Source organism: Orcinus orca, chromosome 2, assembly GCF_937001465.1.
Source record: "Orcinus orca chromosome 2, mOrcOrc1.1, whole genome shotgun sequence".
In the NCBI taxonomy this organism is placed as follows: domain Eukaryota; kingdom Metazoa; phylum Chordata; class Mammalia; order Artiodactyla; family Delphinidae; genus Orcinus; species Orcinus orca.
In genome coordinates this window covers 19,292,390-19,313,219 of record NC_064560.1, presented here as the reverse complement: position 1 = coordinate 19,313,219, position 20,830 = coordinate 19,292,390, and the positions used below count along the sequence as shown (strand labels likewise).

At 43.1% G+C, this 20,830-nt stretch overlaps 1 protein-coding gene across 1 annotated transcript in view; it reads right to left on the bottom strand.

The window, feature by feature from the left end:
- CCDC3 (coiled-coil domain containing 3) overlaps positions 1–6,164 on the bottom strand; it is a 102,453-nt gene extending 96,289 nt beyond the window's left edge. The window contains exons 1-2 of the mRNA XM_004275866.3: positions 5,570–6,164; positions 1,147–1,321 (exon numbers count right to left, since the gene is read on the bottom strand). Of these exons, the coding sequence (XP_004275914.1) occupies positions 1,147–1,321; positions 5,570–5,943 (549 nt within the window). The 5' untranslated portion in view covers positions 5,944–6,164. The remainder of the gene's footprint in view (positions 1–1,146; positions 1,322–5,569) is intronic.
- Between the last annotated feature and the right edge of the window lie 14,666 nt (positions 6,165–20,830).

Here is a 20,830-nt window from a genome sequence, read left to right as displayed (position 1 = left end):
ATCTCTGTCAGTAGAGTAGGCCTAAGGAAGGAACCCTTGGTCATGTTAAGGAAGTAAGAATCAACATTTTTCCTTAGTTGGATGCACCTGCCCTTCATGAGAACAGTTTCTGGGCAAAGAACATGAAGAAAGCCTCCAGGTGCCAGGGAGCGCTGGGCAGAAGGTAAGGAGGTTTGGGCAAACAAGGCCGCTCCCCTGGCCAATTCACCAGACAAGAGAAAGTCACATCCCCCAAGGCCACCCCAGATAGGACAAAAGAAGGAAGCCACCTAACATGTGCAAATTTACCCATGAGAAAAGTCCTTGTTTCAGGGGACACCCACATCCCCACATCAGAACTCTCTCCAGTGGTCTGTCACACGGTCCTAAAAACATCTCAGATGGGAGACTGGGAGCCATGGGCCACCACCTCCCCTGACCTGGTCCCACAATCACCACAGGTCTATTGTGGCAATGCCACTGCTCTGGGAATGTGACAATCCTTAAAATGTCCCCACTACTCTGGCAACTGCCTCAGATTGAAAGATCCCTTTTATACTTTCATGCCCAAAACTACCCAACCCTTACATTCCACAATTACCTTGGTCACACTGTACCTCTACGTCTTAGCAACTATAGATAAGAATCATAGAAGTGTTAGCTATGATAATTATTTAATTCCATTTCCTTAAGGGCTTTTTCTTTCCTCTTAGAAAATTCCTTAGAGCCCTATGCTATCAATAATAATGATAATAATAGTGGTAGTAGTCATAATAGCTCGCGTGTATTGAGCACTTACCGTGCTAAGTACTGTGCTAAGGGCTTTACACATTTCCATTTCCTGCCTAGTTAAATCATGTCCCATCAGCCCTCCGGGGTAGCTGCTACTATTGTTTCCATTTTACAGAAGCGGAAACTGAGGCACAGTGTGCCAACCTTCATCCCATCTTGTTCCCTCACTTTGTGAGGAACCCCACGCCAAACAGTAAAGCCTCAGAAATCCGAAGTTTATAAGCAGTGTTTGTTAACTGCTGGCAGGGAAGGGAGGAAAATACTCTTTGGTTTGGGTTTTTGGAAGAGGACTCTTGACTCCCTTGGTCACAAAATGCACACAAGATGTAACTCTTCTATTATTTTGCTGTAGCTCAGGGTACAGCCAATTCTTACCCTAGTGTCTTCTTGGACCTCCCAGTCACTGGAGAAAGTTGCCAGTTGCTGCCCTTGGGAACAGTTTGAAAACTGGAAAAGGCTGGAAAACATCCTTCTGTTCTCTTGAGTGTCTGGAAAGATGGCATCTTGGAAATTGACTCCATGAGGCAAGAGGTTATAATTTTCATCCATCCTAATGGAAAAAAGGAAAAAAGCAGAGCTGTAGACTGGGTCCATATGGGGTGTACCATCCTGAATCAAGAGTCAACAGAAGACTGTGACAGCCAATTTTATGACTATGTCTTTTTTTTAATTAAAGTATTGTTGATTTACACTGTTGTGCTAATTTCTGCTGTATAGCAAAGTGACTCAGTTATACACGTATATGTACTTTTAAAAATATTCTTTTCCATTATGGTTTATCCCAGGAGACTGGATATAGTTCCCTGTGCTATACAGTAGGGCCATGTTGTTTATCTGTTCTAAGTGTAATAGTTTGCATCTACTAACCCCAAACACTCAGTCCATCCCTCTCCCTTCCCCCCGTCCTCCTGGGCAACAAGAAGTCTATTCTCTTTATCTGTGACTCTGTTTCTGGTTTGTGGACAGATTCACTTGTCCCATATTTTAGATTCCACATGTAAGTGATATCATATGGTATTTGTCTTTCTCTTTCTGACTTACTTCAATTAGTATGATAATCTCTAGTTACACTCATGTTGCTGCAAATAGCATTATTTCGTTCTTTTTTATGGCTGAGTAGTATTCCATTGTATATACACCACATCTTCTTTACCCATTCATCTGTCAATGGACATTTAGGTTGTTTCTACATCTTGGCTATTGTGAATAGCGCTGCTATGAACATAGGGGTGCATGTATCTTTTTGAATTATAGTCTTGTCCATGTATATGCCCAGGAGTGGGATTGCTGGATCATACAGTAGTTCTCATTTTAGTTTTCTGAGGAACCTTCATACTGTTTTTCATAGTGGCTGTACCAACTTACATTCCCACCAACAGTGTAGGAGGGTTCCCTTCTCTCCACACATTCTCCAGCATTTGTTATTTGTAGACATTTTAACGATGGCCATTCTGACTGGCATGAGGTGGTACCTCGTTGTAGTTTTGATTTGCTTTTCTCTAATAATTAGTGACGCTCAGCATCTTTTCATGTGCCTACTGGCCATCTGCATGTCTTCTTTGGAGAAATGTCTGTTAAGGTCTTCTGCCCATTTTTTTGATTGGGTTGGTTTTTGTTGAGTTGTATGAGCTGTTTTTAGATTTTAGAGATTAAGCCCTTGTCTGTCACATCATTTACAAATATTTTTTCCCATTCCATAGGTTGTCTTTTCTTTTTTTTTTTTTTAATGGTTTCTTTTGCTGTGCAAAAGCTTGATTTTGATTAGGTCCCGTTTGTTTATATTTGTTTTTATTTCTATTGCCTTGGGAAACTGACCTAAGAAAACATTGGCACGGTTTATGTCAGAGAATGTTTTGCCTATGCTCTCTTCTAATATTATGGTGTCATGTCTTATGTTTATGAGAGAAAGTCTCATAAAGGCACAAAGTCTCTAAGCCATTTTGAGTTTATTTTTGTGCATGGTGTGAGTGTGCGTTCTAACTTCACTGATTTACATACAGCTGCCAATTATACGACAATGTCTTCCATGGCTCTCATTAGAGAAGTGACTTTGTTTCTCTGCCTCACATCACATGAGTCTATTCTTAAGGTTTTCAAAAAACGTAAGTTGGGGAGTGGGGGAGTGTGCGCGTGTGTCTGTCTATTTGTGTCTCCCCAGTGGCCTTCCTTCTCAGAGTGTTTCTTGGAGAAAGGAAAGCCAGTTGTAATGAGCCGGGATTCAAGTCCTACCATTGCTACTTATCTCCTGTCTGACACAAAGTGAATTTCTTAAATTCTCTAAGCTTCAATTTACAATCTATAAAAAGAGGGTGACAACAGCGCCTTATTATTTAATGGTGGTGTGAGGATTGCATTTTAAACAGTAAGTAAAGCATCTGGCACAGAGTGAGGACAGTATGAAAGTTAGTTAACATTTTTACAGAGCCTCACGTAAAGTACCTGTTGGCAAGATAAAGTCAAGAAAAGGAAAAGGAGAGACGGGAGTTACCCTCCAGCCCAAAGGGGGCATTTAGAGGTCACCAGGGAGTCTCCACTGCCACTTTCTCCTGTGACACTGACCAGAATCTGTTCTCTTCTCAGTGGGTCCCAGAATAACAGAAGAGGAATGATTTGTATGCGGTTGTTAACACACATCAGGGCAACACAGCCCTGAGAAATAGAAATCTGTCAGACTACCATTTGACTCTGTATTTCTACCCTAACGTTTTATAAACATGTCAGAGCAAAAGATGAAAGAGTTGTCTGACCACCGCAGAGCCAGCAGACAAAACCGTATTTCATTATAAAATCGGAAAAGAAAATAATGTCTTCTCAAGTACTCCAGCTCTTTTTTTTTTCTTTTTTTCTTTTTTTTTTTTTTTGCGGTACGCGGGCCTCTCACTGTTGTGGCCTCTCCCGTTGCGGAGCACAGGCTCCAGACGCGCAGGCTCAGCGGCCATGGCTCACGGGCCCAGCCGCTCTGCGGCATGTGGGATCTTCCCGGAGGGGGGCACGAACCCGTGTCCCCTGCATCGGCAGGCGGACTCTCAACCACTGTGCCACCAGGGAAGCCCCAGCTCTTTTTTCTTGGGAAAATAAAGTTTTATTGTTGAATAGTTTTATAGCTGGGTTCCCAGTGTTTTCCCTAAATAAAGGCATGAAAAAATCTATGTGAAGTTTCTCTGTATCAAGAAGATACTGTCTCACTCCTTGCTGACTTCATTTAGAAACTGTACTTCTCAAGCAATTAAAAAAAAAACTCAGCTTAATCTAGCTAAACCACCCAAGCCAACACAAAGCACGCCATGTATTCTAAACTTAGCTATTCTGGCTTCAATATGGAAAACATGTGTTGACATGAGCTTACTGACGGCCCTCTGTGGAACTTACTGTTTTCTTTCTCAGTGACATGAAATCTCGAGAGCTAAAAGTGAGTCTGCAGGCCAAAGTCATGGTCATTCCATATATCCTTACTGCTACTCCAGGGGCTGGGAAGACTGGATCTTCCGGATCCCCTGAAGATCAAGATAGCGAGTGAATCCACGGCCCATCACAGCCGTGGATTCACTCGCCATCTTGATAGATACAGAACCTCAAAATGGAATCTAACGTATCAGTCTTCTCCTTCAACTGGAGACAAGCAATGCATTTAGGGTTCCACCTGCTGTTTTTTATTTCAAACTTCAGTTGAACCCATCGTCTGAATTCTTATCCACACGCATTTCATCGTGACCACAAGACCAACTTTCATGGAACTGCACGAGGTTCCAGGAATCTCCTATCAGACAGGGCGTCCTACCTAATTCACCTCTGTAACTTCAAAGCCCTGTGACACCCCGCCCCGAGCCCTTACCGCCCCCCAAGTCCCTCCTCCATAAACCTTTGCTATTTCGAAGACCCTGGCATTGAGATCTGCTGGCAGCTGATACGAGCTAACACGAGTGAAACAAGAGGACAACAGCTGGGTTGCATTCCACGCCATTCCCATCTTGGCATTTAAGCAGGTGCGCACAATAACTATTCGTTCCCCATCTAACCTGAACCAGGTGTTTTGCATGAGTTACTGTGTTTTAGTCTCAACCAGCCTTGTTTCTCACATTATGAAGGTGAGGCTATTGAGGTTCTGGACAAGGTCAGTAACTTGCTCAAAATCATAGGGAGAGCAGAGCCAGAATTCCAGCAACAGTCTGATTTCAAAGGGGTTTTGTTTTGACCACCGCCCAGCCCAAACTACTCCCACCGAATCCAGTTTAAAATATAGGGTCTCACCTATATTAGAGTTCCACCTAAATTAGGGTTCCACCTGTTCTTTATTTCAAACTTGAGTCGAAGCCATCACCTGAATTCTTATCCACAAGCATTTCATCTGGACCACAAACCAACTTTCATGGAACTCAATCAGAGAGGGCTCCTGCCTGATTTACCTTTATATCCTCAAAGCACTGTGACCAGGGTCTCCCCGCCCACACCCCGGAAGCCCCCCCACCCCCAGCCGCATAAACCTTTGCTCCTGGAATAGGCTGACTACTTGTTGCTGGAAACCACTTAGAGCTTTTGCCTGAAACACTCTTCTGTCCTTTAAGCGCAGGAATCATCCCTCTTTTGCCAAGTCTTAGCCAGAGGTACCCAGGATGTTGTAGACACGGTGGGAGGAGCAGGAAAGAGTCGAGTACGGGAAGGAGCCCAAGGCATCATCTAACATCGCACGCACGGCCAGGATCCCGTGGGAGGTACTGATCCGGCTCCGAATAAAGGTGACCTCGGTTGGTCACACGCAAATGGCCAAGGGGGTGGTGTGGGCGGGAGGTGGCGGGCTCACCTGAGGAAGAAGAAATAGGAGTAATCCTGGACCACGGTGTGGGAGTGACAGGAGAAGTAGCCCAGGCCGGTGAGGTTGAGCCTGGAGCCCGCGGGCACCTCGAGCATGCTGCCCCACGCCTGGTCGCACAGCATCTCGATCTCGGCCGAGTAGAAGAGACCCGCCTCGCCGGCCTCGTACTGCCAGGGCAGGTAGTTGTACAGGCCGTGCACCTCTTGGTGCAGCGCAAGCACCTTGGCATACACGATGATCTCGGCCAGCTCGGCGCGGCAGCCCTCACTCAGGGGTCTCCACTCCGAGGGCAGCTGGCAGCTGCGGGAGGTTCCCAGCCGGCCGGCCAGGCAGAGCGCGGCGAGCAGCAGCGGGCGCAGCATGCCGGCAGCGGGGCGAGCGGCGGGACCGGCCTGGTGGGCGCTGCGCCCGAGGCGCACTAGCCGGTGCGCATGGCGGGGAGGCCTGGGGCGGAGCTGGGGCGCCGGTGGCGTCGGGGAGCCCGGAGCGGCCGGCCCACGGCGTCGCCCCGCCGGCCGGGAAGCGCAGCCCTGGGCGCTCGGCGCGCCGCTCCCTCCGCCGCCAGAAATCAGCCGGCTGGCCCTAGCCCGTGACGCTTTAAAAAGGGCGCGGGGAGGGCCGACCGCCGCCTCCTCCTGCCCCCAGTGGCTGGGGCGTGGACGGCAGTGGGAGGGGCGGAGGCTGGACGCGGGCCAAGGGCGCGCGAAGCTCGGGAGACTTGGGGCGCTGGACCCGTAGCCCCGGGCCAGGCGCGGTGTTTGGGGAGCGCCGGGCTCCGCGGAAAAGCCAGTGCTGGGAGCGGCGGCCCAGCCCTCTTGCAGCGCCCCGCGGACCGACTGGTCGAAGCTTTCCAGGCGCAAAGCCTGTACCAGACGTGGCGTCCTTAGAATGATAGCTGTCAATTGCCATGATGAGGCTGTATACGTTTTTGCACTTTCTGTAGTTCATTTAGAGTCAAATACACAGAAATCTAACTTTACCATCGCAGAGGTCAACTAGGAAATTCAATGTGATATAACAAACTTTTCTGGATTCATTCGTTCTCTCTCTCCCCAACCCCCCCTTATTATTTTATTATTATTATTTTTTTTTTTTTGCGGTACGCGGGTCTCTCACTGTTGTGGCCTCTCCCGTTGCGGAGCACAGGCTCCGGACGCGCAGGCTCAGCGGCCATGGCTCACAGGCCCAGCCGCTCCGCGGCATGTGGGATCTTCCCGGACGGCGGCACGAACCCGTGTCCCCTGCATCGGCAGGCGGACTCTCAACCACTGCGCCACCAGGGAAGCACCCCCCCTTATTTTTTAATAATGCTCTTAGGAAAGCCTTAAAGATTTGAAAAGCCAAAGCCAGACTGCTCTGATTTTCCTACAGTTACATGATTTCATGTTTTACATAATTCCTACATTCAGATTCTGAATACCCTTCACCTGAGAAATAAATTCAGCAGTAAACTGCAAACAGCTTTTCACAAGTCAATGAGTGGCTGTGAGGAGACCCAAACTCCACAGTTAAATCTTTATTCCTAAACTCAGCAGTTCCTTTTATCTCCAAATTGCCTTAATTGTTCCTAATGTAGTAAGAAGAAAAAAGAGGATATTATTTATAAATATGTAATATTTTATATAGGCAATACATATATCATGCATATAATTTACATATATGCATATGTCATACATATTATATAATATATATTTATAATAAATTTACAAGCAAAACTGCCTTAAAATGGAAGGCTCTTTGTTCTGCGAGCATATTAACCGGGGTATCTGCACGTGTAAATCTTAGAATCCAGCTGAATTCTTCTCTGTACTGAAGGGAAGAGTTCTTAGGGAATTCTGGAAGGAAAGGTAAAGAGAAAAGAGTGTAGAGAAGCAGGAGAGAAAATTCCAAGGCTGGGCCTCACCTCCCATGATCCCCAAATCTTCTTACTGTGATCCCTGAATCTTCGGTCAAGACAACTAAATTCGTCAGTGCTTCTTGTGACGGAAGTTTTTGAATGGCAACTCTGGGGCACAGATCCAGCCAGCGTGGGACAAGGAAAGGGGAGGAAGAGTGTGTGAAAAGGGCAGCCTCAGGGAACCAGAAGTCATCTTCGGGAGGGCTTTGGCATCCCAAGAAGTGGAATGACCAGGACTCCAGCCAGCGCTGCCCAGCTCCTGAGAGAATGGAAGTCTCCAGCCAACACTGGGTCACACTAATCCAGAATCTGATCAGTGACTCAATGGACCAAATTCTTATTCCTACAAAATCATCTGTGATGGGCCTAAAAGAAAGAAATCAGAGTAAGAGCTCCTCACAGATAATAACTAACCCCTGCATAGCTAGTAGTCAGCCTGAGGCCTCAATTAATTTTGTAGAAAAAGTAGTTATATTGAGGGAAGCAAGTGTTCAGTAGTCCCGATGGTATATGACTCCTCACTGCGACCCCACGCCCCCCCATGGTAGGTACCAGACTTTCCCAATGGTATGGAGGATGGCATCACATGTTGTACTTCAGGACTGCTCATTTGTCTCTCACTGAAAATGTGAGTTAAAACATTTCATAGTCACTGTCTTAGTCTGATCAGGCTGCCATAGCAAAATACCATAGCCTGAGAGGCTTAAATGACAGACATTTATTTCTCACAGTTCTGGAGGCTGGAAGTCCAAGATCAAGGTGTCAGCAGGATTGGTTTCTGGTGTGGTTGCTCTTCCAGGCTAGTATACGGCCACTTCCCCTCTGCGTCCTCACACAGCCTTCCTTCTGTGTACCTGCAGAGGGAGAGAGATCTCTGGTGCCTCGTCCGTCCTCCTCTTGTAAGGACACCAGTCCTATCAGATTAGATCACCACCCTTGTGAACTCATTTAACCTTAATTACTTCCCTAAAGGTCCTATCTCTAAATACAGTCTCATTGGTGGTTAAGGCTTTAAGATATGAATATAGGGCAGGGAGGAGGGGGCAGGAACAGGGGACACAATTCAATCCATAAGTTATTTAGCAGGTGTTCTGCAGGTTTGCTAGAGAAAAAGAGAGAGAGGATATAAAAGGGTTTATATTCCTGGCAAGCCGACCTAGAGCAAGCATTGCCAAATTATAATATTAACAACTGCTAACATTTATTCATCGCTTACTATGGGCCAAGCACCATTGTAAGGACTTTGCATATTGTAATGCTCCAAACAACACTTTGAAGTAGGTACTGCTTATAGAGAATAGATAACTAATAAGAACCTGCTGAATAGCACAGGGAACTCTATTCACTACTCTGTCATGACCTATCTGGGAATAGAATCTTAAAAAGAGTGGATATATGTGTACGTATAACTGACTCACTTTGCTGTACAGCAGAAACAAACACAACATTGTAAGTCAACTATACTCCAATTTTTAAAAATTAATTTAAGAAAAAGCAGGTACTGCTATCATCCTCATTTTAGAGATAAGGGACTTAAGAACAGAGAGGTTAATTGACTTACTAAGATCACAGAGCTAGAAAGTGACTGAGCCAGGATTCAAACCCCAGCATCAAATTCCAGAGTCCATGCACTTAACTACAGCATTAAAATATGGACAAAACAAGCAATGTTTTAAAGGCATGAGTGGGCCCTTTATCAAGAAGTAAGTAGAGTATATGAACAATAATAACCTTCGCAGAATCACCAGTGACGGTTAAATGAGGGTGTAATTGGACTAACGTTAATTTTGTTTTAACCAGCAGCCCTGATCTATAAGTTATTAAGTTTATTTTAAGTTAGTGCTATAACTTATGCAGACAAGACAATAAGGAAGTTTTTCTTTTTAATTGTATCTTCAAGTGCTTCAGAGGCCTGGAAAACATTTGTCCGTTTCTACAGACCTTAAAACCCTGACTTTTCTTTCCATTCAGACGAACAAATAAATAAAAATCAGTATGCACGGCTGATGTCTCTCTTGTTGTATAAACTTGACAGAATCAAAACTCTTCCAATGCTGCCCAGAATGTATTTTCCAGACACGAGGGCCTTTGAGAGGTTGTCCTTCTCCTGGATTCTTCACAGACACATCAGTCACGCTTTTCTTCTCTGCAAAGTCTGGCAGAGAGCCTCACTGCTTGGGGTTCTTCACCTGGAGCCCTGGGTGTGAGCGTCCCCTGGTGAGCAGCTCCTCTCTGGGGACTAAGAACTCCAAACAAGCAGAGCTCAAGGTAGTTGGGATGGGAAGCAAAAACTCTGTGACTGAATCTATGGGTTCAGTGGCAAACAAGCCACTTCCACCCCTGGATTCCAAGACCCGTATATTCTGGCTATGGGGGAGATAGCACCATATATGTTTGTTTCAAACGTGTACAATATCCTTCACAGCATTTACAATATCCTTTAAGATAGCATCCCATCCTTTCAGGATGTTGGCTCCCATCTGACACAGGAACTGAGTCTTCATAAGCCATTACATTGTACCAGTAAGCTTTCAAAATTTGCTCATTTGCTTCTAGGTGATGTAGTACATGGTTAGACGAGTTAATTCCATGGCCAAGAGCCCATTGCTGCATTCGCTTTGCTGTGAGAGAAGAGATGCTATGGAAGTCATTGATCAGAAGCAATGCTACGGAAAGTACCATGACGGTGAACAAGGTGTTCTTTGGTCCATAGATAGTGCTCCTGGCAGAAGCATCGTGGGGCAGGGAAGGCGCATCCACACCTAGAATGTATCTACTCCACTAAGGACAAGTCTCTGCTCCCTCCAAGATGGAAGAGGTCAACCTGCCACCAGGGCATCAGTATTGATCTCTGGTGCTGACATAGTAAGCCCTCAGCATTGGTGTTAGCAGGGTCAGCCTTAGTAAGGTAAGTTCAGAAACACGAAGTGAGCAAATACTGTTGGAAAAATCGCACAGATAGACTTGCTCAACACAGGGTTGCCACAAACCTTCAATTTGCAAAAAGACATAATATCTGTAAAGCACAGTAAAGTGAAGCATAATGAAACGATATATGCCTGTATCCTAAATATATATAAATGTAGATATTTCCTAACATATATATTATATATTCTAATATATATATACATATATCTCGTATTGGTGATACATATAATATATATATTCATCTGTTTTTCTGGTGATGCCTAACATGTATCCAATCAAACCACTATCAACTGCCCAAGAGTTGGTATCCATCTGTACTGCTGGCCATCTCTCAGTCTGGACATTGTATACAACTAAGTATGTTGCTCAGAGTTCTACCCATGGGAATGTTTTCCCTCACCCACGTCCTTCAACATCAACCCTGAGTGGCAGGCACTGAGTGATACCAGCATACAAGACAAAACAATCTGTAAACCAGGCTTATAGTTGATTCTATAGGTGGGTCCAAGTAGCACATTCAAATGTGATATATACAGTTGACTCCTGAACAACAGGGGTTTGAACTACATTGAGCTTGAGTTTGAGTCCTCTTATAAGGGGATTTTTTTCAATGAATATGTGTTATGTTTTGTGGGACCTATCTCCCACCTTCTGATTTACAGACACATTACTAAGGCCTCTGAAGTATCTGCTACTTTATGAACATCAAATCTAATCATCAAGATGTCATCAGTGAGCTTGGACTATGATGTTTTGTGGAATGTCAAGATAATCAAGATCTGTCCAGAATAAGATGACAGAAAGTAGAATTGGTATAGCCCGGAGGCAAGACTGTGAAAGTGCACTGTTAGCCCTGACGAGTAAAAGCAAACTGTTTCTGGTGGCCTTTACAACTTGGTATAGAGAAAAGGGCACACACCAGGTCAGTAGCTGCAAAGCAAGTGCTCAAGAACACGTCAATTTGCTCCTGGAAAGACACTACATCTGGGGCAGCAGGTGGAGTTTTAGTCACCACTTCATTAAGTTTATAGTAGGCATCACTCATTCTTCAAGATCAGTGTGACTTCTGCACAGGTCAAACTGGTGAGTTCTATGGAGATGTGATAAGTGTCATGTTTTGTGCAGCTTTCAGCCTATAGATAACTAATATTGTGGCTGGACCGGCCCTTGTGGTTCTTATTATAATTGTAAGATACCCTCAGCAATAACTAATAGGAAACTTTGGGGAAAAAAAAGAAAATTTTATTACTTTCAAGTCCTAGAAATTACATGGTACACATAGGGTCATACAGCAAAGTCACAGGTAGAGAGAGAGAGCACAGGCCTGATGTTCTGTTATCTATCTATTTATATTTGTCTATTTATTTAGCTAGCCGCGCCAGGTCTTGGTTGTGGCACACGGGGTCTTCGCTGCGGCATGCGGGATTTTTTGTTTTTTTAGTTTTGGCATGTGAATCTTTAGTTGCAGCATGTACGATCTAGTTCCCTGACCAGGGATGGAACCTGGGCCCCCTGCATTGGGAGCGTGGAGTCTTACCCACTGGACCACCAGGAAGTCCCTGGAGTTCTGCTTTTATTGGGGTTGAGGGTGGGCTGCCTAGGATTTCGCAGGATCACTATTTATTGGTGAGTTTAAAATGTAAGAGCAGGACTAATAAGAACCTGCTGTATAAAAAAATAAGTACAATAAAATTCAAAAATTTAAAATAAATAAATAAAATGTAAGAGCAGGAACCTAAAGCACAAGAAGAGGAAAACCAGGAGCCTAGATGGTCCGTTATCGAAATCAACCAAGATCTCTAACAAAGGAGCTGCTGGGTTGGAGTAGGGACAGCCTGGCTTGTTATCTAGTCTTGCGGCTGGCACTGTGTTTATTCAAGATAGCTGACTTTGAAGAGGATGCCTTGGCAATCAAAGCTTAAATCAGGCACTTGCACTAGGAAAACTAAACAAACAAACAAACAAAAAACTGTCAGGGCCTACACCACATATCACCACCCAGATTTCTTTCAAGTCTTTGATGGTAACATTAATTTTTGCACTCCTCCCAGGGAGGCAGTACTGTTTCTGATTTACTCTCTTGATATGAATGGAAACCCTAGGGGCGTCTACTTAGCCCTTCCTACCATAGTTGCCATCACCCATGGGTCAGAGACCAAATGTGGGGATTCTGCCCCTTGTCAACTATGTCTATTCCAATGACACCTTCAGCAACTGGGGAAATAACCACTAGCTGAGTCCCTGGACTCCCTAAAGTTAACAAATGAACAAAGACTCCAGCAGCTACAATTCAGAGCCATCTTACCTGAATTAGGTTCAGAACGTTCTTTCACTTTTGCCTGTTATTTTAATATTGTACATATGGAATAGGCCCAGAAAGGCTGACCAGAGACCAACAAGTTAAAAATAAAGGACGTTCTTCCCATTATATCATATTTCCCAGTTGTACGGTGTCTTTCTTGGAGGCTGTCAATGTGCTATGTAAATATTAACTCATTCTTCCTTCTGGTTCCCTTGGAAGGCAGGAAGCCAATGTTATTTCATAGATAAAGAAGCTGGAGTCCCAAGGGGTTAAAAGCCTTGCCTGGGATCACATAACTACAGGAGCTGGGGGTGCTGGGAATGGGGCTTGGGGTCAGGAATCCCTGCCGGGTGTCCCCTGACTCCCAAATAGGGCCTTCTTCTTAAGAGACAACTTTGTGTGTTAAAACTCTGTGGGAATCTTGTTCTATAAAAGGAATGTTATGGGATGCTGAGATGCGACATACATTATTCTTCCCCACATTCATGCAGAGTACATTTTCAGGAGGCAGGTTTAGGACATGTAAGTATTGTCATAATATTGATAGTTCCAATTCATCCAATTTGGGGACTAATATTTAGCCTAAAAGACCCTTTCAGTGCTGAATCCATGATAATTCTATCAAGAGAAGATAAAAATAAGGAGGCTTAACTCTTGACAGACATCTTAATCTACGCCATTTTATGCGTCTGCATTCAGAAAAAGAATGAGCTAAGTTTGGGGTTGACAAGCACCCCGTAGGAATGCATGGCTCTCTGTTAGGGTTTAAGAACCATGCTTACTTCCTCACTCCACTGTCACAATGAAGACTTGGCCAGACCCCTTTTCACAGTTGGCAAAACAGAAACAGAGAGACTAGTTGATTTTTCAAGTAATTGAGCTGCGGCTGTAAGAATTCCTGTTGTAATTTTAAGTACATCAAACCAAATTCCCAACATCCTTTTGTGTAAGTTTTTAGATGCTAAACGGAAATACGAGGCATGGATTGAGCATCTTGACACTCTAATATCATCAATCGACATGTACGTTTCAACAAATAACTTTCAACATTTACGTTCCAACTACCATGTGTCAGGCACTACTCTAGGCCCTGGGGATACAGCAGTGAATAAAACAGAGACCCCCGTCCCTCTTGGGGGGTACATCCACCAAAAGTCAAGTTGGTGCCATTGATAAGCTGGGGAGAGAAAGGCTTGCCTTTGAAGACATAGCCTTTACCTGGGAAAGAATGGCTTGAAAACCTCGTTCAACATCCTCTGAAACAACTTCATTTAAATGTCCAAGTAACTGACCAGGTTAAAATTCAGCACTCTGGGTCTCAGATAAGCTTCTGAGAAGCCAAGTTCCCCTTTCTATTTCAGAGCGTAACGAACCCTCAGACTGAGAGCAAGGTGGGTTTCATTGACATTAGTGTCACATCATTTCCTTCACATCATTTCCTTTCACATCAGTGTCCTTGGAAGGAAATGAAACCAATAAGCCACAGTTGAGGAAGAGGAGTGGAGAGAGGGTATCTGTGTGATTATCCTAAAGCCGCTCTGACTTTCCCTGAGATGTGGTTCTTTCCCATAGGAAGTGAAGTCTCGTGGGGAGGTGGTAGAAACCATGGTGGGTGGAGTGGAACAAAGTTCTTAAAAGGGAAGAGCCCTCCTGCTGAAGAGAAGACACACAGCTGGGCCCACTCAACAGACTGTAAGTTCACAAACTGTGCATCCTGGACCAATTTTCACCTCTCGGCACTTGCCTGTTAGCTCAGCTTATCAGTTCCTGCTCCAGGAATGTATAAAACTGATAGAATAGCATGCGTGGGAAATTTTATTTAGACTCAAACATATAAACCACTGGGTGTTTTCAATTTGCTGGTTCTATGTTTTTGCCAGCTGCATAGAAAAGTTCAAATCCTGTTGAAAAGCTTGCTGGAGAAACAGGCTTTTATTCCAGAGGAAGGATCTCATAGGATTTTGGCTTGGTGGGACATTGTGATGACCACTGAGAAATGAATAGAAAGTTTGGATTTCAGGTATTCTTATGTTTACTGTGAAAGCACTGCATTAAAAGGGTGAATACATATGGCTCTGAAACATACATAAAACTAGATTGCAGCCCTTTTTTTGGCATCAGGAAGAAGTCCAACGGATTCATTTATAGCAAAACCCCAAAGGCATCACAATTAGAGTCTTTTTTTTCCCTAAGTGATTTTTTTCACTTGCATTCTGCATTTATTAACCTTTCTATCTGTGCTCTCATTGCAAAGGCATAATGTGATCAGTATTTCAGCAACTTCTACCCCTAAGGTAAAGTACTTTGCAGAAGAATATCTGCTTTTTCCAAATTTTCCATTACTGATTTTGTTCCATTTAAAAATATTATGACTTACTGCCAGTAACCCGACTTTATATGTTATAGCCTTTAAAAATAAGTTTTCCAAACCTGTGTTAATAATGTGAGCACTACATGTAGTGACTAGCAGTGAGCCGGCACTACTGAGTTACATGAATGAATGAGTATATATGTTCTGTATCTATAAATGTACAACTTCAGCTGAAAGATAATCCAACACTAAAACTATTTATTCAATTTAAATGTTCCCTTATCATGTATTTAATTTCTGTGTTCAAACTAAAAACTGTGGGCTTTGGGGCTGGATTATAGCTATAATATAATATGGCTCTAAATGTTCTACTCATTATTTACAAAAATGAGTTCTTTGTGGGAATAGCTAAGCTTAACACTTAGCAACAGAAGCAGATAACTCTTCTGAAATAGTTTTTTTAAAGAAACCAATTCCAAGTACAATAGGTTCCCTTCTATCTTTCTCTTCTTCTCAATCTCAGCTTAATCTTGCACGAATCTCCAGATCTTTGCTCAAGAGCTTCTCACTCCACTTCAATCCTGCCTTGGAGTCAACTCCCTTCTATTTCTAGTAACACACTTTGGGGGAAATTGGCTTTACAAAAATCTTACAGCTTTTTTCAGCAATAAGTTCTGAACCTCAACTTGCATGAGAGCTCATTCCTGTGACCAGCTTCTATCAGTCTGTGGCTAAAGCAATTCTGCCCAGAAGTGTGGCCTCCTTTACTCAGCTCTCTTATCTCCCTTCCACGGGGGAAAATTAAGAGAGAAATAGAGAGTGATCTGCTCTCAGAGTATAACACCTACCTCCCTCCTCTGCTTTGTGACTTTCCAACCTCCCACCACCTAATGGGTAGATGCTCTCCAGTAAGATGGACACTGTAGAGGGATGGGAATCTCCGGGCCTCTTTTCCTGCTTTTCTATTTCCCTACCCCCTCCTTCCTCTAACCTCTCACAAGAGATGAGGATTTACTAACTTTATTGGTGAGAGCCCAGGACATTCATCAAGTCACATCTGCCAGTGAGCAGGTTCATGGTGCCTTTAAGGACAACACAGGTGGGCAGACCTCTCTCATCAGCCTCCTCCTGTAGACCATGCAGAAGCTGTCTTCTCAGAGCATTCATTTCTTTTCTCCACCTCTTCCACCTCTAATGGCAGCTAAAATGGGCCAGGGGATCCAGACTTCTTTCTAGTTTTCTCCCTCCCCGAGGTTATATCTGAGTGGCTTGTGCCAAGATTTAGATTCAGGATAAAACGCAGACGATCCTCTTAGACTGTGAGCCGAAATCACATGCTTCAACTCAGTTTCACCAGAGAGTCAAGCACTGTCTGGTACTAGGGCCTGTTCAGCCATAAATAGAGTGGTACAGGGGGCCTCTCATTATATGAGAATCCATTGTCTGGGTTATTTAAGAGAAGCAAAGTCTTCTTAAAGCAAACCTATTCATGAATAAACTGACAACTTATAAAATTAATGTCCAACCAAAGACCCTTTCTTTCAAGACATTAGTATCCATCCTACCAGCATTATAGCAGATAATAAATCCAAATATAGAAGAAGTGAAAAGAACTTGTAAATATTACAAAAGATGCAGGATTTCATGAAGTTGGTGAAAGCAATATTGCAAAATGGCTTGAAATATATGTCAAGCCAATAATAAACGGGGAGGCTTCCCTGGTGGCACAGTGGTTGAGAATCTGCCTGCCAATGCAGGGGACACGGGTTCAATCCCTGGTCCGGGAAGGTCCCACATGCTGCAGAGCAACTAAGCCTGTGCGCCACAACTACTGAGCCTGCGCTCTAGAGCCCGTGAGCCACAACTACTGAAGCCCGCACGCCTAGAGCCCGTGCTCCGCAACAAGAGAACCCCCACAATGAGAAGCCCGTGCACCACAACGAAGAGTAGCCCCCGCTCACCACAACCAGAGAAAGCCAGCGCTCAGCAATGAAGACCCACCTCAGCCAAAAACAAAAATAAATAAAATAAATAAATTTATTTTTAAAAATAATAATAAATGGGGATAATTTGACCAGTTAACAATTGAAGAAGAGAAAATAAACAAAGATGATGACATAAAAGATACAAAGCACGTGGAAAAATTAAATAAAATTTTTGAATATTTTTGCAAAAATAGCCCTTTTTCTAATTACATCAAAAGTCAAATGTGAAGTCAAGGATATTTTATCCTATCATTATACAAGTGCATCTAAAAATCATTAGCTCCCTGTTTGGCTTATCTATTGTTGCCTAACAAACCACCCATATATTTAAAGATTTAAAACAATAACAATGTAACATTTCTCACAGTGCTATTGCATGATCTGGTAGCTCTTCTGCTTCACATGGTACTTTTAAGATTCTTAGAAGTCTTCTTGTCTAGCTGAGAGGATCATTGAGGCAGTCCTTAAATCTTTCTGACGCCTTAACAGAGACATTGACCCGGAGGTCATATTTTACTAATAGTACCCTGTATTTCATCCTCAAACCAAGGCCATTTTTTACTTGGAGAGACTAAGGATGGAAGCAATTTTATTATCAAACCCACAAGTTCTAGTGCCTTTTTAGTTCTTCTAAATTCTGCTTGAAATCTAAACAGTTCCTTCTTTGCTCCAACTGGCTCTTCCTGGACTTTACCATAGGCATCTAAAAAGAGCCAGATTTCACTTTCAACACACTGTCCAGAACTCCCCTCAGCCAGATCCCAAGTTCATAAGCTACCCTTTCTATTTATTTCACATATTTCCACAGGCAAATAGTTTTGCTAATTGTTCTACCAATACATAACTCGGGTTCTCTTTCCTTCAGCTTCTAGTAGGGTGTTCCTCACTTCCCTTCAGTCTCCACTAACAGTCTCTTCGTCATTTCTGCAAATTTCTCCATTCTTCCACCAGACTCAAAATCAATGCCACATGTGGTGGCAGGACCCCACTTTGAGGTAATAGTTTCTGTTTTAGCTATCTATTGCTACATAACACACCACCCCAAATTTAATGGCTTCTCACAATTTATTATGACTTCTTACAACTCTGTGGGTTGACCAGGAGGTTATTAGGCTTCACATGTTGTAGGCTTGGAGTTAGATGCCCATAAGATCTAAAATGGACTCACATACATGGCTGGAAATTGGTACTTGCTACAGGCTGGGAGCCCAGTTGGACTTGGCTAGAGGCCTTGATTCTCCTCCAGGGAGGCTTCTCTACATGGTTGCTTATGCTTTCTCACAGCATGGTGGAAGGTTTACAAAATGAAGCATTCTAAGAAGACAAGGTCCACTGTGCAAGGACTAACCAGCCTTTCACTTGCATCACTTTTGCTAATGTTCTATTGGTCAAAGTTAGTCACACGGCCAAGCCCAGAATCAATGTGTGAGGGGACTCACAGGGATACAAATAAAAAGAAGCTTGGTTCATTGAGGGCCACTAAAGTAACAGTCTATCACATCCTTCAAATCAACACTCCATTTATTTTTGGTTGAGCAAATAATTTAGTGCACAATTGTCATTATAAGATCATTTTGTTGATCATGAAACAAAATAAACTAATTTTTCTAAATTTGCCTTTTATTTATCAAAAATCATACCTGTCAAACCCGTTTTACATTGTCTACTATGAAATTTTGGTCCTCACTTTAAGTGAATTCCGTTTGAGTGGCCTTTTCCTAGTATTAGTTATCTTCGGATATAAAGAGTCCTGTATTTTGTTTCGCATTTAGTTTTTGTGCCTTGAGTCTCACTGTCAGGTCAAGAACCCTTTGCAGAAAAGGAGTGAGTCACAAAACAGAATTTGGGCCATCACTAGTCCCTGGAAATATCATAAGAGCACCAAAACATCACCCCTCATCCTGACATATCTTTTTTTCCTTTACTCATAAAGAAGAATTAAATGGTCACTTTCCCACCAGTTTTCTAACTAGGCACTGATAACTAGGTGTGGCTTGAAATTATTTACAATAGTACTTTCCTTGTCAAGCCTTAAAAACCTACAGCTCTTACAAACTGATTCAGTAGGAGAATTCTACAGATATTCGTTCTAAAAGGCCGAGAGTCTTTATAAGGAACATTTTGAACAAAGGTATACTTTTTAAACAGAGGTTTAATTTTGTTCTCTGATACATGTTTAAGCTTTGAAGGAGACTTTAACGAATAAGAGTACTTTATGTTTCATAATGCCATGGATTCTACACTTAGCATTGAATACCTGGGATATGTCTTCTTTATATAGAGACAGAAAAAAATCTAAAATGTTTGAATTCACTGAAACTTAGGAAACACTCTACCTTCTTATTTAATCCTTGAGGAAACGACAGGTAATTTTTTTTAAGGGATTTAAAATCTAGCCAGGAAGCATGTATGCTGACCATTTTGATTTCCTCCCCAGAGATTCTCAGTTTAATCATATAGTAGTCAATGTAACACAAGATTTTTTTTTACCCCAGCATGAATCTGAGAGGTAATGTAACTGAAACTCTCTAATCAAATGCTTCCACAGAGCCAACGATTTCAACAGTGCTGTGTGGGGCCTCCCCAAGAGTGTTGTTCCCTATTCTTTCATCTCCTCCTCTTAGATAGATCCGTCATTTTTCCAGGCCTGAACTTTCTGTTCCTTTCACATACCTTCATAAGCACTTAACAAAGGATACCCCCCAACCTTGGAGTTTTGTCATTTTGCCTTCAGTTTCCATGACAATCTGGGTTGTTTTTAAAGGAACTATAATTGCTGCTTCAGTACTAGCTCTGTTTCCATCGAACTTGAAAACAAAACTGCCAAAGGCCAGTGAGCTGGTCTATCACCAACCTGGAAGGTAGGGCCATTATTAGGGATGAGCTTATGAGAAAGGGTCAGGGTCTGGGTCCATGGGTGAATTTCAATAGCAATTCCCCTGCTAACAGACATTTCCCAGAACCCAAAGTGCACCTCAGGAAGTAATCTACCCTATAGTGAACTCTTTCAAGAGATGGATAGTGTCCTATTTTAAAGAGTCTAGTGAGAAAGAGATTCAATGGCTTCCTTCAGAAATGTGTCCCATTCATCATGCCTAATCAGGAATTCCTTCACATCCCATAATAATATGAAGTCTCCCCTTTGTCCCCTTTCTCTCTGACTCCTCACTGCGCTAAAACACTAACCGTTAAGTCATTCACAGCTACCATTCGTGGGGCAGCCACCACCTGCCCACAGTACATGTCGACACTCTACCAGGGACTTTATCATTTAACCACTACAACACTACAAGGTAAATATTATTAGCCCCATTTTACTGATAATGAACTAAAGCAATAGTTCAGAGAGGTTATATTAACTTGCCCAAGTTCTCATGGTCATACAGCTAGTAAATGCTAGAACCAGCATTTAAACCTCATATTCTTTTTTCTCAGTTCGTGATGGAAACTAAGGAGATATCATGATTCCTCTTAGGGAGTTATCATGATTCTGCCGTAGAATGTTTACCGCATGTTTGACAAGGACCCTTGGTTTACAATGGCCAGGTTGACATAAGACACAGTGTCTCAATGTCGGTAAGTCAGTGAAATAGCTCAGAACAGAATTTGGAACACATGTAACCCAGACCACCCAGACACTTGAACAACCTCATTGGGATTTTAATTTTTTTTTCTACTTTTTTCTAATTTGCGGTTCATAGAGCACTCACAGATGCCAGAGCAGAATCAAAACTCTAGGGATTCAGTGGATTATACTACTTCACCCACCAAAAAAATGGGTATTGGAGTCAATTTGTAGACTACTGCTGGATTCTTGGCCCCATGC